This window comes from Ovis aries, chromosome 19, assembly GCF_016772045.2.
Source record: "Ovis aries strain OAR_USU_Benz2616 breed Rambouillet chromosome 19, ARS-UI_Ramb_v3.0, whole genome shotgun sequence".
Classification (NCBI taxonomy): domain Eukaryota; kingdom Metazoa; phylum Chordata; class Mammalia; order Artiodactyla; family Bovidae; genus Ovis; species Ovis aries.
The window spans coordinates 58,785,337-58,801,617 of NC_056072.1; the positions used below are offsets into that span (position 1 = coordinate 58,785,337).

At 52.5% G+C, this 16,281-nt stretch overlaps 1 protein-coding gene across 2 annotated transcripts in view; it reads left to right on the plus strand.

Moving 5' to 3' along the window:
* Positions 1–11,193: 11,193 nt before the first annotated feature.
* The window catches only part of ACAD9 (acyl-CoA dehydrogenase family member 9), a 38,415-nt gene continuing 33,327 nt past the window's right edge, over positions 11,194–16,281 (plus strand). The window contains exons 1-2 of one of the 2 annotated variants that reach the window (XM_027957842.2): positions 11,194–11,415; positions 15,673–15,766. In XM_027957842.2, coding sequence (XP_027813643.2) covers positions 11,269–11,415; positions 15,673–15,766 — 241 coding nt within the window. In that variant the 5' untranslated portion in view covers positions 11,194–11,268. The remainder of the gene's footprint in view (positions 11,416–15,672; positions 15,767–16,281) is intronic. The other variant, XM_042236686.1, reaches the window with a different exon arrangement.

Genomic DNA, 16,281 nt, shown 5'->3' on the forward strand with positions numbered 1-16,281 from the left:
TGCCCGCGCCTTTGTTGAGTTAGTGCCTATTTCCTGCAGCCAGTTTCAGCCACTGCCTGCTCTGCGGTGCGTTCGCATCGTTGCGTATTCAGGGACATGATCATCAGTTGCTCTAAGTGTGACAGGGTCAGGTCCTTGCACAACTGTGAGCCCGACAACATGTGGCAGGAAGTAGGGCTTTCGTGAATGTTTGCTGAATGAGCAGGTGAGTACCGATGCTGGAAGAAGGGAGCTTAGTGCGCGATGCAACTTGGAGATGTCAGAGCCCTGGGGACGCAGCTGGGTTCTGTGCTCCCTGTTAGTTCAAGGAATGGTCTGGGCGAGGGCTGGAGGCTTTTGCTCACTGTGTTTTAACTTCCTCACATATGGCTTAGTATTTGGAGCGTTTGGAAAGAACAGACTCATAACAAGCGTGGGGAGGACTCGTAGTCCTGCTCCCCACAAGTTACAGCTGAGGCCTTGGTCTCCGCTTCCCCCCCTGCTCTTTGGGCATGTTGCTTGGTTCCCTGGTTCAGATCTTTGGGGTGTGTCCCAAACAGTCTGCAGGTGTTGTTCAGTGCCCCTTGTGAAGAAAGAGTTTCACCATGGAAACCGTCTAGGAGACGCTGGATCAGAGTTAAGCCGTTAGTCCTGCAGAGCCTCTTAGAAGGATGGCGTTGTGTCGTGACTCTCAGAGGCAGTCTGCGCCGCGTTTCCCAGACGTCCGTAGCGGCGGACTCTGTCGTGTGCCCAGCGTCCAGTTCAGAGGTGTGTCTGTGCCAGCTGCCTCTCCTTTTTCCCCTGACATATCCTGGCCTTCACGTAGCGTTGTCTCGGTGAATAAGGAACAGACGGGTGGAAACTGCAGTGTTTCTGAGCAGATGTGGTGGCTCCAGGAGGAAGTGGGGGCCTGGGGGAGTGGGGCGCCCAAGTCTGACTTTTAGGGCAGAGTTCCTGGTCTGGGCGATGACACCACTCTGGTGGCCCGGGGTGGCCATCCGTCCCCCTGCGTTGCCTCCAGTCGGGCGTAGTCAATTCAGCCCTCACTTGCCTCGGGAACGCACCCCACCTTCCAGCACAGGGTGGGTCTGCAAGAAAGAGGGCCCAGCCGTGGGCAGGTGTGCCGTGAAGGAGCTCGTTTCTACTCCCGATTCTGACCCTTAGAGACTTTTAGGGGTTTAAAGGACGTGTGCTGTGAATCTCTGAGAGATGGTCTGTGCTGAGATTCCCAGACTCTCTTGTACCCCTGACCATACTCCCACGTACCTCCACAACGTGACCAGTGTCCCATACGGGAGAAGCCCATTTAAACCCAAAAGGTGGAGACCACAGCTCTGGAGGTGTCACCAGCTGTAGGACTAATAGGAAAGAAAACATTCTAGGATAAAAAATGCCAAAGGATCATGGAGGCCACTGGAATTGGAATCCCTTCCCACATCCTGAGAACGGGTCAGAAAAAGAACAAATAAAACCTCTCTAGCCCAGACCGACAGCGTAACCGGGAGAGGGCAAACATCACAGGTTGCAGTGAGTGGTCAACGGGGGCATGAACGTCTTGGACGAGCAGAGCTGCCTGGATCCAGAACATAGAGCCTGCAAGGGCTGCGTGGGACAGAGGCGGCGCGACCTTGCCGCTGTCCCCACCCTCAGGGCAGACCACCCTCAGGCAGCAGCAGGGACCCTGCATCCAGAGGAGAGGGGGCGCCTTAAAAGAGGCAGGTTTCCTGAAGGCCTGGTAACAAAGGACAGGAAGGGGCGCTAAGATGAGGGCCCTGTTCAAACACGTGCTGTCAGAGAGTCAAAGCTGACGGGCCTGTAGCTAACCAAATCAACATGAAAACATGACTAAGACGTGCCAGTGGGGAAGAAACGGTTGCAATGAAGGAAAAAACTGAAAGCAATGCTCCCTGGAACAACTCCATGGAAATAAATTCAGAAAAACCTAGATAAAACTGATAATGAGGCAAAACTGATCCCTGGAGAGACAGACATTTAAAACACAAATTCCCATAAGAGAATTAGAAAAAAAAAAAAGTAATCCAGTGCCAGGTCCAACTGCTTTCTTAGAGGAATTCTTTCAAACCTTCAAATTTAAGATAATCTCAATGTTACTCAAACGGCTTCAGATCACAGCAATGGAAGGAAAACTTAGGAAAACTTTTTTATGATATGACTATAGCAGTGTTTTCTAAACCTGGTAAAAGCTGCATAAATACAAACCCACAGACAACCGAAGCAAAAATATGGATAAAACAATAGTAAGCATCTAAGGAGGCATTAAATATAAACAGATACACAGTTATCAGTTATACCACGAGGGGGTTAATCCACGCATGGCTTGCAGTTGGCCCTCCACGTCCCCAGATGCAACCAGCTTCGGACTGTGCTCTCCTATAGTGGTGGGTTGTTTTTTTTTTCTTATGTTTTTAATTTTTTTATATTGGAGTTTGGCCTCCCCAGTGGCTCAGCAGATAAAGGACCCACTTGCAATGCAGGAGACACAGGTTCAATCCCTGAGGTGGGAAGGTCCCCTGGAGGAGGAAATGGCAGCCCACTCCAGTGTTCTTGCTGGAGAATCGCATGGACAGAGGAGCCTGGTGGGCTGCAGTCCACGGGGTCGCAGAGAGTTGGACACGACCGAGTGCGCAGACATGGTTTCCATTGCTGTGTTTGTTTTGAGCATACAGCAACCTAGTTCAGATTCTTTTCCCATACAGGTTATTACAGAAAAGTGAGTTCCCTGTGCTGTGCAGTAGGTCCTTGTTGATTATCTACTTTATATATAATAGTGTGGCCAGTCGCTCAGTCCAACTCTGTGGCCCCATGGACTGCAGCACGCCGGGCTTCCTTTCACCATCTCCCTGAGTTTGCTCAAACTCATGTTCACTGAGTCGGTGATGCCATCCAAGCATCTCATCCTCTGTCGCCCCCTTCTCCTCTTACCCTCAGTCTTCCCCAGCATCAGGGTTTTTTCCAGTGAGTCAGCTCTTTGCATCAGGTGGACAAAGGATTGGAGCTTCAGTTTTAGCATCAGTCCTTCCGATGAATATTCAGGGTTGATTTCCTTTAGGATGAACTGGTTTGATCTCCTTGCAGTCCGAGGGACTCTCAGGAGTCTTCTCCAACACTACAGTTCCAAAGCATCAAGTCTTTGGCACTCAGCCTTCTTTACGGTCCAACTCTCACATCCATACATGACCACTGGGAAAACCATAACTTTGACTGAATGGACCTTTGTCGGCAAAGTGCTGTCTCTGCTTTTTAATATGCTGTCTAGGTTTGTCATAGCTTTCCTTCCAAGGAGCAAGCGTCTTAACTTTGTGGCTGCAGTCACTGTCTGCATTGATTTTGGGGCCCCAGAAAATAAAATCTGTCAGTGTTTCCATTTTTTCCCCATCTATTTGCCATGAAGTGTTGGGACCGGATGCCATGATCTTAGTTTTTTGAATGCTTGAATATTGAGTTTTCACTCTCCTCTTTCACCTTCATCAAGAGGCTCTTTAGCTCCTCTTCACTTTCTGTCTTTAGAGCGGTGTCATCTGCATATCTGAGGTTGCTGAAGAGCACCGGAAGAGAGCCCACGGTGATGATGGGAATCGGGAGCCGGTGTGGGGAGACCTGGCCTTGAGTGCTTCTCGTGGGAAAAGGGGTGCTGGGGGGGCCCGGGCACACAGTGACTGTCACCTCTAGTCACTGGACGAAATGCCACTGAATGGGCACTTTGGAGCCCCGGAAGGGCTGCCCCTTGAGGCTGAAGACAGTAACGACGGCGACTCTCTGTAGGAGAACGCAGCACTTATCGCAGGTGCCGAGCAAGGAGTGCAGGTGGCCAGCGCCTAAAAGGCCTGAGCGCCCACAAGGCTTTGAGGAAAAGGTTTATAAAGGCAGGGTGAGGGAGGGGGGTCGCGGGGTGTGCAATCTGCTTGTGGACATTCTTCTGATTGGTTGCGGGTGAGGTCATCGGGATTTAGCATTATCAGCCTTCTGGTTCCAGCCGGCCTGCGGTCTACGTGCTTGGGGCAGCAGGCAGTTAAATTCTGCCCCCTGGTGGGGGTTTCAGGCTCTGCAGAAAGGCTCAAAGAGCGCGACTCAGAACGTCCTCTGCTGCCCTTGCCGTGCGCTCAGCCCTGAAACGGGAAAGTGTAGTCGCTCAGTCGTGTCCAACTCTCTGCGACCCCGTGGACTGTGGCCCACCCGGCTCCTCTGTCCATGGGATTCTCCAGCAAGAATACTGGAGTGGGCTGCCATTTCCCCTCCAAGGGATCCTCCTGACCCAGGGATCAGACCAGCGTCTCCCGCATCTCCTGCACTGCAGGCGGGTTCTTCACCTGCTGAGCCGTCAGGGAAGCCCTCTATTGCCTTTGAGGAGGGACTCGAGGTCGTTGACTTTGTTTACTGTCTAAACTATTATTATGTTGTCTTGCTTGACTGTCTTCCTTTCTTGCTTCAGCTTCTCACTTTCTGATTAAATGTGCTCTTCGACTAAGGTTTTTCTACAGACAAAAAAAATGCAGGCGGAGGACATGGGGGGAGAGTCCTGTTCTAGAAAGACTCCAGAGGAACCTTTTTGTGATTGTTCAGTCGCTCGGTTGTGTCTGACTCTTTGTGACACCCCCCCCCCCCCGCCCACCCCCATGGACTGCATGGACCCCATAGGGTCCTTCTGGGTCACAATAGTATTATGTCAAAGCCATAGCCAGGGAAAGGTTTCAAAGGGGAAATATCTTGGCATCAGCTTTGGGTCTGTGAGCCGTCCTTTACCCCATGGTCTTCCTTCTTGCTTTTTAAAACCCATCTTGCCTGTCTGGAAATCAAGCTAAGCTCATTATCTTTAACACCCATGAGGAGCTAACAAAGGATAACTAGAATGTATGGTGAGCGTTTATCCCCTGAAACATTCTTCTATCCACAGAAGAAGTGTTGGTGAGCAAAGACTGCTTTATCTCACAAGCGGGATTCATACACTTGAGTGGACTTTGCGTCTGGGTCAGGGAAGTCCTTACTCATCCACGTTTGGGGACCATCCTTCATTCTAGGGAGTACATTTTAGTAAATGGCACCCCAAATGATCCTTTGCTTGTAACCTAGAGTCCAGACCCAGATCTGGACTAGATGTCTTGAAAACCCACTGCGGTCAGCACCCAGAAGGGGAGCTGTTTGTAGGGCAGTGCTGGGCACTTACTACAGTCTGGCCAGTGAGAATATTGGGTCTTCAGGAGAAAAAGAAAATACAAAAATGATTAACTACATTACGTTGCAGGGGAAAATGCTTCCCTGGTGGCTCAGTGGTAAATCTGCAGTGCCAATGCAGGAGACACAGGTTCGATCCCTGAGTGGGGACGATTCCCCTGGAGAAGGAAATGGCAACCCACTCCAGTATTCTTACCTGCAGAATTCCATGGACAGAGGAGCCTGGTGGGCTTTAGTCCACGAGGTTGCAAAGAGTTGGACACGACTGAGCCTGCACACACAGGGAAAAATATAAAATGAGGTCCTTAGGTGAGTTTCATTTGGTTATCTCTCCTACAAATTACAACTGGGGGGGGTGGGGAATGAATTCATGTGACCGCCAAGTTCTGTGAAGTAATTAAGAGGAGCCATTTTTCCTTGAAAGAGAACAGACACATCAGTTAGCAGTAGTTTTTGACTTCGTGCCCACTCTCCACAGTCCTGTCATCGGCATTTACAGCAGAGAGGATTTTGTTCACTTCATTATCAGGACCGTGCGTGACTCTACAGGCCGGGCCCTTCTCGGAGGCAGGCGGGGTAGAAATACGGGAGGGATGCAGAGAACACAGCTGATCATCTCCCCCTGGGAAGCCACAGTGTAGCCTGCTAGGTGTTTATATTGAGCTTTAATGGCGAGCCAAGGTTATTCTTTATCAGCTCCTGCTGAATGAGCACTGAAAGCTTTCTGAAACGCAGGGACTGACTTGGGACCTGAGCTGCCTCTCCCTCCCCAGCTCAGTGAGTGAACCATTAAGATGGATTTCCGCACCCCCGCCTACCCCCATCATGCTCCATTATCCGGTTTGCAGTCTCACATTCGCTGACTTGAAGGATTACAAAAAAACACTGTTGTTGATTTCAAAGAAATGTTAGTGCTGATGCCAGAAGCCTTTGCTGGAGACCCCAGAGTTTTCTGGCCAGAGGCTGACTGCAGCGCTTCCCGACAATGATGCTGCCGGACCTCTTGGAGGGCTAGGATTCCGTGCCTGCAGGTGCTAGAGTGACGGGCTACGCTTCCCTAAGTAGGTTTCCTGGGAGTTATTTGTTCGAGTGGCAACAGGAATAGTCTGCGGTAAATCCCTTTTGCAAGAACTGGCATTGCGTCTTCCTCTAGGGCCTTTCCCACGCATTAAAGATGCTGGCTTTGCCATCTGGCCATCTTCAGATAAGATTTCAGGCTCGGCTGGCTTTTGCGCAAACAGGTAAGGCCCCAGTGAGTTAATAAACGTATTTGGCTCTTACGTTACAGCAGTTGCTTTGCAAATTCTGGTGGTTTCAACAGAGCGTTTGTGTTATTTTAACATGTTTTTCATAGCATAGGAGTGAGGGAATACATGCTGGGTTGGATCTTAAGCTATTTTGACTTTTGAAACATAAGGAAAAATCAAGCGAGTGTTGCTTTTGTCATTGTTAACGCTGTCACTGTTTCAACTCTCCTGAGATTTGGAAAGACTCATCACTGAGACCAAGTGTAAACTGAAGAGCTTCTATTTTCAGACTTTCCTGTTGTTCTTTAGTGGCTAGGTTGTGTCCAACTCTCTTGCGACCTCATGGACTGTAGCCCCCCAGGCTCCTCTGTCCGTGGGATTTCCCAGGCAAGGATACTGGAGCGCCTTGCAGATGGACTGTTTACCTACTGAGCCACCTGCGAAGTCGAGACTTTCTTTTTTTTTTTTTTTAACCCTCTCTCCCAGGGTTGCTAGACCTTGAAATTTACGGTATGTGGAGTGGGAGGGGAATTAAACATCAGCCCACTAAATTTGCGTAGGAATCCATGTTTGCGCTGATTTGATCATTTGCTAGTGTTGAAACTGAGATTCTGGAATAGGTCGTGACTTGCCTGGTGGAGGAGGAAGGGAAGATGGGGATCGGTGAAGACGCACCACCGGGCAGAAGGGCCTAGATGAGTCAGTCCAAAATGCTCAGGCTGACGACCACGCGTAGGAAGGGCGGAGCAGAACGCCTGAGAACTGGGCGCCTGAACCAAGGGCCGTGCTTGGCCCTCAGTGCAACCTGGGCCTCAGGCTGTGTCCCCGCCACGGAGCTGGCAGAGGCGGAGAGGGAGAGCAAGGCGTGACTTCCAACCTCCATCAGAATGATTTCGCCCGATTTTGGATCAGCCAGAAACAGGAGTGAGAGAGGACAGGGCAAGAGATCCTTATCTGTGAGTGTGTGGGTGCTCGGTTGTGCCAACTCTTTTGCAACCCATGGGCTGCAGCCCCACAGCCCCCTCTGTGGCTGGCCTTCCTCTTTTGGAGGAAAAGACCAATATCGGAAGAGCTAGGCTCCTCCTGCCTTGTCCTGCCAACCAGGGGCAGCGTCCTCTGCTTCCAGCCGGTGGAAGAGGAGGCAGCAGAGGATGACCGCTCATTCTTCAATTCCGGTCTCTTAAAACCGGGGGGAAGTCATACGGATTCCCGACCACAGCTGGAGCTCGGGGTGTGTTGGCCCGAGACTGCCCGGCCCTGGCGTCACTTTGGGGCCCTACTCAGTTCTGTGTGCCCAGAGCTACACGTCCTCCTGTCTGAGTCTGCCAGGCCGCTCTAACAAAGAACCACAGACCAAGGAGCTTAGATGATCAGTCGGCCCATACTTGCGGGGGTCACAGTGTGGGCAGGACTGGTTCCTCATGAGGGCTGAGACGCCAATCCAGGCCTTGCTCCCAGTTTCTGGGGTTGGCTGGCCCTCAGCCTTCCTTGGCTTGCAGAAGCATTATCATGAGTTCTGATCTCACCTCCACACACAACATCCCCTGGGTACATGTCTGTGTCCACGTTTCTCCTGCTTACAAGGGCACCGGTCATGTTGGAGTGGACTGTGACCTCTTCCTAAGTTAGCTCGTTACACAGCTACAGCGGAATGCCCTAGGCAACCCTCTTTTCAGGGAAGGTCACGTTGTCAGGTACTGGGGTTAGGATTTCAAGTAATGAATCTTGTGGGGTGGTGGGGACAGAATTCAACCCACAGCACCTCGTCACCTTTGTGGCTTTCAACAAGCCAGTGGCTTCCATGTTCCCATGATAAAGGGGACAGATACACATCTGAAAGGGAAGGAAGTACCAGGGACGACATAATCTGTGAGACAAAGTACCCTCTGAAGGACACCTCTCTCCGTGCAGCCAGCTTCTCTCTCAGCAGGAGATGGCACCGGCGGTACCTGTGCACAACTCACCTGTGAGCCCATCATTAGGATGCTGAGGGCAGGAACCTTCACTAGATTTTCTTTTTCCCATGACTGACTATCGCCCTCGCGGCCTTGGGACAGGAGACAAGGCCACCTCTTTCTCTCCTGTTCTGTGTTAGTAAATTTCTCCACGACCGTCCCATTGTGTGGCTTTCTTGCCGAGGAGGGAGGGAATAGTTTCCTTCTCAGACGATGTGCAGAGGTCCAGAGCCAAGCATCCTGGTGTGCTACGACCAACTCCGTGGCCGCTCCAGGTTGACGCTGACACGCCGCGCACGGGAACCCGTCACGACAGGATCACACGTCCACAGTGAGTGCTTTAAATACGAACCGGGGAAAAGTCTACGTCTAGAGCAAACTCTTCACAAACGACATGCTATTTCTCAAAGGCTAACACTCGAGTAGAAGATGGAATACTTGAGTGTGTGCCCCGTGTGTAATTTTTATATTATTACAAGAAAAACAATGATCATTTACTGTGGTAGATGCTGTCATATGGATTTAGCTAATCCTCACGACAATCCTGTGAGGCCAGTGACATGATATTCATTTTTACAGATGGGGAAATTGAATTTAAACACTGTCAAAAGTAGGAGTGCTCCAGAACATTTCCCACCGTACGTGTTATTAGAGTACGTAGAAATTATGCCTTAATGTGTTTCTAATTTTTATTTTGGAAACTGAATTTCTCACTTGGTTAATTCAGGGAGGATCTGGCTAAATTGCTGTATAACTTGATTGATTAGACTCCCTTTTTTTTTTTTTTTTTTGGCCCCAATGTTCACCAGCTCAAAGTTAAAAGCTAGCAGTGTCCCTTTTTTGTTGTTGGCTCATCTCACCTGCAGAGGTGGTTCACAGGCCGTCATTGCCAAGTGCCTTCTTGAGAAGCTGAACGCTGACACTGGCAAATTTTGACCGCTATGAAGAAACCAAGTGACAAGGCTTCACAAGTTAAAGAGAAAAACTGACGACACACTGCAGAAGTTGCCTGCAACGACAGGTATTTTGCAACCAAGAATGTTTCTGAACTTTTTTTTCCCCTGATGCTGTGTCACTGATAAGGATAGAGTAGGATAGTCAGTTTAGAAATCTCACTGGAGGATTAAGACAGAGAATTTTAAGGGAGTTCGGGAGACTGTTACAAGCTAATAACCACTCAAGAAAAGAATCCAGTAACCTAACAAAAATCTACACTACTTTGGAGGAAGACCCGGTGCATCCAAGCGCCACACACCCTGAGAGTTAAAACACGAAGATACGGGATCTGAATCTTGTTCCATGAAGAGTTAATGTTCCTTTAAGAGTAGCATTTTTGCTTCCAGCTGAGACAGAAATACAGGTGAAAGGGGAAAGAAACTAGAAGAAAGGGGACATTCCGCTGAGACCTGAGATGAATTGCCACAGTTTAGACTATGTTGCCACACTTTTGCTAATATAGACATGATAGAAATAGTGCCAGGACAGTCCCAGCTAGACCACGCAGCCTCTAAGGAGGAAGTAACGATGCTAAAAGCCTTGGTGGCTGCCCAAGAATGAGGAGGAAGGTTGTCTTCCCTCCCCACTGTTTCTTAGATGATAAAGATGTAGCCCTCCTGTTTCTGGGGGCTGTGATCGCTTGCCAGTCTGCTTGTATCTCTCACACGTGTCCTTTGCTAACAGACTCACTCTTTGCCTATCACTGCCTCGCGTTGATTTCTTTCTGTGACCAGACTTCTTTCTGTGAACGCGAGCTTCAGTAATTCCTGACACCTCTTGTGTGGTTTCAATTTAAATGACAGTGGGTTCGAGTCCCTCCCAAGAAGGAGTGTGGCTTCATCATCAAGAGTTTACCCAAACAAGTCCATCTTTTACTGGGCCGGGCACAGCACGTTCAGATGAAAGCGCTGCTCCTTATTCTTTGAGTTCTGATCTGATGGAGGCAGAAAGCATTTCCAATATGAGGAAGGCCTTTAGGGCCTGGCTGGGTGTGGGGGGCCGCCCCTCCTCCCTGTCCTGTCCCTCGCCACCTTCAGGCCGGCGTTTTCCAGGGACGTAGTAACTACAGGGTCTCGTCCAAGCTTCTTTCTGGTGCAACACCCCTTTTCCTTTTCCTCCGTCTCCCAAGTGTGTGACATACACGTAAGCTATGAAGCAAAACCAAAGAAATCTTCGTGAATAGGCCACTGACTTAAAACAAGGACTGTAACCCGCATGCGCACGCCCTTCAGAGATAACCAATATCGTGAATTTCCCCCATCTCCGCTTTTAAAATGGTTTCAAATTTATTTTCACTTAAAACATTGTTTCATACTTGTTTTCACGGTATTTGTTTTTTGGCTGTGCTGAGCCCCTGTTGTTTCCTGGAGCCCTTCTCTAGCTGGGGAGAGCGGGGGCTCCGCTTCCCTGCGTGCGGGCCCTTCTCGCGCGGTGGCTTCCCTTGCGGTGGAGCACCGGGTGCCGGGCGCAGAGGCTAACGTAGCGAAGGCTCAGCAGTTGTGCCTTAGTGGCCCCTAGGCATGGGGGGGGGGGGGGCGGTCTTCCCCGAACCAGCGATCTATTAACCCACGTCCTCTGCGTCGGCGGGAAGAGACCACGAGACCACCAGGGAGGCCCCCGACCCGCACTCTGCAGTCTCGCTAGGTCGCGGCAGCCCCAGCTGCTGGCTGACCGCGTTTGGCAGAGGCCGCGGGCGTCTGACTGCGGCGCCCCGCCCCCCGCCGCCGCCGTCGCCCAATCCGCGAGCCGCCCGGGGCCGAGCCCGAGGCCGCGCAGGCGCATTGGCGGCCGAGGCGGGGGTGGGGGCGGCGCGGGCGGATGGCGTCATCGGCGGCGCGTCTGCGGGCCGTGAGAGGCGCCGGGGAGGCGGCAGCAGCGGCGAGAGCGGCTCCGCGGGCAGCATGGGCGGCTGTGGGCTCCTCTGGGGCTCGGTGGCGGCGCGCTTCTGCCGCGCCCCAGCGGCCTTCGCCGTGAGCCGGCGCCCGCTGCTCACCAGTCCGCCGAGCCGAGCTTTCGCCAAGGAGCTCTTCCTGGGCAAGATCCAGAAGGTGAGGCGGCGCCGCGGGCTCGCTGCCTTCTGCCCTTTTCGCGGAGGGGCGAGTGGAGCCCGCTCCGGAGCCCCCACGGGCTGCCTCAGAAACGCACCCGAGGGCGGGCGTGCCGGCCCCCGGCTCTGAGGAGCCGCGTGCTCCTGCTTCGGGAGGCCCTGGCCGAGGTGGGCGCTGGGGGACCCTCCGCTCAGCGTCCCGGCCCCGAAGTGTGTGTGTGTGAGTGAGTGTGTGTGTGAGTGAGTGTGTGAGTGAGTGAGTGTGTGTGTGTGAGTGAGTGTGTGTGTGTGTGAGTGAGTGAGTGTGTGTGTGTGTGTGTGTGTGTGTGTGCGCGCGCGCGCCCCCCAGACGCTTGGCGTGCCCGCCCGGCCCTTCCACGGGTCGCAGGACCCGAGAGTGGTGACCACTTGGTTGCTGAGCACGCACCTGGACTCGATCTCGGCTCTGTGACTTTGAGCCCCAGGTCTTTCAGCCTTAAAGCGGAGCTCGCTGTGTGCTGTGTCTCGCACACCGAGACAGAGTGTGTGTGTGTGTCTGTGTGTGTGTGTGTGTGTCTGTGTGTGTGTGTCTGTGTGTGTCGGGAAGCCCCAGTGAGATTGTATATGCGTGGAAATGCTTTATTAATCTGCCGCACGCGGGGCAGATGTAAGAGGCCGCGGACTGAGGAGTCAGTGCTGGCTGCTAGTGCTGTGAGCTTGGGCTGAGCAGCCCTGTGAAGTTGCTCCCTGCCCTCATACAGGAAATAGTAAAAGCCGTCTTTGTCCCCTCCTACAGGGAGCCAGAAAACCAAAGGAAAATGTGTGTCAAGCGCTCTGAGCTCGGCTGCGATGTTGGCTGATGCTGTTCTACTTCAGGAGTTACTCCTTGGTTTCTCTAGAGCGTTCTTTAAGGTCGTCAGGCATTACAGGTGCAGACACCCAGACTGGAATGGTTTGCCCTGCTAAAAAGTGCAAAGCTAGGCCGTTAAAAGTTAGGGAAGCCGTTTCCCCTGAACCTGGGGCTGTGTGGCGCTGTCCTAGGAACTCGCGCGTCCCAGCAGCGTGGGGAAGAAAGAACATGCGTGTTTTATGCTCCCTTTCTCCAAACCTTCAGCGCCGTCTCCCCCTTCACTCTCACCTGCTGGCCTTGCTTCTTGTTTATTGCGAAAACGCGCCCATTTAGGTAAGAAGTCCCGCCTCTACACTTACCTCCTTCCCACGTGTGGTCTACATTCTCTGCATCTCGGTGGCAGAACTGTCCGCTCTTAGCAAAGGCCAGCTAGACCCCCAGGCCTTCTCAGCTACTCAAGGGCGTTGATCCCTTCTTGGCTCTTTGACAGCTAGACATTGGCCAGCGTTTCTGACCAGCTCAGCTGGAGTGGGAATTGTCTCGGCTCAGCCTGTGTATGGTCTTCTCCTCTCTAATTGTTCCTCTGATGATCTAATTTAGTGTCATGCCATCCGTATCCTGAAGGTGCACATTTATTTCTCCAGGTGAGACTTGAGCCCGTCTCTCTGTATATCTACCTTTCCAGTCAAAAGCTGCACTTGGGTGTTACTAGGCATCGCCTGTCTAGCCCATCCAAAACTGAGTTCCTGGTCTCTCCACCCGATCCTGCTCTTCCCTCTGGTCATCTTATTGGAGACGGTGGTGACTGTACCGTTCCACTTGTTCAGGTTGTAACCGAAAGTGAGGTCCGGCTGCTCACCTCTCAGAAGTCAGTAAAGAGGCCAGATGGATGGAAAGGAAAGTGCTTTATTGTGGATGCTGGCAGCAGGGTTGGAGGTGGGGGGCCCTGTCCAAAGGCTGACTCTCTTCCCGCGCCCCACCTGCAGGCGAGGGCTTTTATAGACGGAGGGAGGGGGTTATGCACAGAAACAGCACAGGCAGCTGACAGTCATCTTGGAACGGGTCACAGTGAACTGACCAGCATCATCTCCATTAAGCACAGTCAGTCTTCAGTTCCAGGTCAGTTCCCACTTCCATGAGGCCAGTTCTTGAAATTATAGCAGCCTATGTCACGGCTATAGTCCAGTCATCATGAAGTTAACTTCTTCCCCCAGGTGGAGGCTTCAATATCTATAAGACAGCTCACAGGATATGGCTCAGAATATTATCTGTAGCCGTTGAGAAGGAACTGAAGGTCCTTGAGTATGCTTAGTGGCTGCTTTATTATTATTTGGTCTCCTTTGACTGGAGGCCTTTCTTTCTGCATTGTCTCACTTCTCTGATTAAACTCACTCTTTGGCTTCAATGTTTCCACAGACAAAAGGCAGGCTGAGGATATGGCAGGGCAAGGCCATGAGGTCCTGCTCCTTTTCAGGGTCAGATACCTGGGGGTGCCTCTTGTTCTCATAATCCGCATCTAATCTGACAGTAGATCCTAGCTTCTCTACCTTCAGGTTCCATTTAGAATCTGGCGGCTCTTAAGCACTTGACTGGTACTGCCCTGGTTCAGGCCGACAGGGTCTCTCTCAGCATTGTCAGGGTTTGAGCAGCAACATGGCAGCAGAGATGCTTGGAATCTCAAACTGGAAGGAGACCTTCATGATCACGCCGTTGTCCCCCTGCCCTCAGAGTGTTGTGAGAATGCCCGCGGGTCTCCTGCGGGAACCCGTGGAGGGATCTGGGTGACTCTTCTCCCCATTCACAGCCTCAGCCAGGAGCAGCTTGGCTTTCATCCGTGTTACATATGTGGTTTCTATATATGTAGAATAATTGGAAAAGCCAGTTCCACTGGTTTCAAAAATTTGAAAATTGCAAGTGAAATTGAACCCAGCACCCACAAAGCACCCCATTCAGACTCTGAATATTGCCGTCAGAGCTTCATCCTCACATACTCTCGAGGCTTCTCTTGGCAGGTTCTTTTTTGTTTGGAGTTTAGGCTGGTCCCTAAACTGGTCCCACTCTGTTCTCTTTTCTCACTTGGCTGCTGACTGATTCCAGAATCTTCTTCCTCTAATGCAGCCACTGTGGCCGGCCCAGGTGAGCCCATGAGGCTGTGCAGGCCAGTGAAGTGGACTCAGCTTCTGTATTCAGCTAAAGAGCCAGCTTTGTTCTAAGTGGCTGTGGAGTGATGACCGCTCAGCCTGATTTCCTTCCAGACCCCCTGAGGGGCAGGGTCAAAGGTGACCTGGAGGCAGGGATTCCTTTTAAGTCAGCTCTCAGTTTTGGCGTGGAATCCACCCTTCACCTGTACAGGGGGCCCGAGAGGAGAAAACAGACTTGAGAGTCTGTGGGCTGGAGGGAGGAGACAGGACTCCTCGCAAGAATTTTCTCCAGGCACCTGGTGAGAGGTGCTGTGAGGAGAGGCTGGGCTCCTGGGGCGGCTTCGGGGCTGGGACGTCACTCTTCAGCAGGCGCTGGTCAAATCCAGAAAGGTCGTGCTGGCAGCTGAAGGGGAGGGCGGCGCCCAAAAGCCAGAGGGGCTGAGGTCTCAGTGGGATGATTTTAGGTGACCCAGAGCGAAGGCCTCGTGGAGAATCCAGGCTCGGGCAGAAGCCCTGGCCGCTCCCTGGTCCGTCACTGCACGCTTAGGACACACCATCTCGTTTGAGCCCCACACCTGCCTCCTGAGGTGCCACCTGTAACGGGAGAGACTGATGCCGAGCCCCAAAGCGTCAGAGTCAGGGCTGCGTTCAGGCTGATGTGGCTCCTCAGCGGGGCCGCCTCTGGCGGCCCTGCCTCCTGGCACGCTCAGCCCAGGTAGCAGGGGTCAGGGGTCATCGGACAGGAGGGCGGGTCCTGGAGCAAGCAGCTGAGCGGCAGCCCGTCGCGAAGTCAGCCCTTGCGACCACAGTACGTTCTTGTCCGCGGCAGCGTCTCTAAGCTCAGGAGTAACTAGGGTGGCGTCTCGTCCATGGCTTCCCACGGTCCTCACAGAGACCACCCGCGTTTTCCGGGTGAGAAAATGGCCCTGGGGACGGGTGAAGGGGTCGCCCGGCTGGTAAGCTGCGCAGCAGGGACCACGCTGGGGCTGGAAACGTTAGCCCAGGCTCCCTGTTCCGTAGGACAGTCCTCGTCACTTCTTAGTAAGGAAAGCTGATCAGAGTCGGGGGTAATCTGGGTCAGTGAGGAGGCTGGGCCGAGGTGGCGGAGTCTGACGCGGTTCTTGTGTCCGGAGCTCCTGCTGGGGTTTGCTGTCCAGTTCCCTCGGCGCGGAAGGCTCAGCCTGCCGATGGGGACGCTGGCGCGTCCTTTCCCTTCCCTGCTGACTGACATGACTGCTGTGGGAGGTCGCCCACAGTTACATTTTTACTGTGTGTTCCTCGTTTTCAGAAAGAAGCTTTCCCGTTTCCAGAGATTAGCGGAGATGAACTTAATGAGATTAATCAGTTTGTGGGACCTGTAGAGAAATTCTTCACCGAAGAAGGTACGTAGGGCTCTCTTCATCTTCACCGCTTTCCATTCTCAGTGCTGCTTCAGTCTCTACGTTTGTAAACACATTTCTATCTCCGTGCTTCTGGCCGCGCTGGCTCCTCGTTGCTGCAGGCAGGCTTTCCTGCAGTTGCGGAGCCCGGGGACGCCTCCCTGACCGCAGCGGCCGCTCTGCGTTGTGGAGCACAGGCTCAGTGGCTGTGACAGTCCCAGGCCAGGGATCGAACTAGTTTCCCCTGCATCACAGGGCAGATTCTCACCCACCAGAACACCAGGGAAGCCCTGAGACTGTTTTTATATTTAGTAGTAGAAGCCGTGTGCATTAATCAGGAAAACAGTACTGTTGGCATACTTTGCTTAAAAGATCATTCCAACTGCTCTTTAGTCATAAGCTATCTGTTCATTGCTTCTGAATGTCTCTGTGGTGAAAGGAAAGGAAGTGAGGTCACTCAGTCGTGTGACCCCATGGACTGTAGCCTACCAGGCTCCTCTGGCCATGGGATTTTCCAG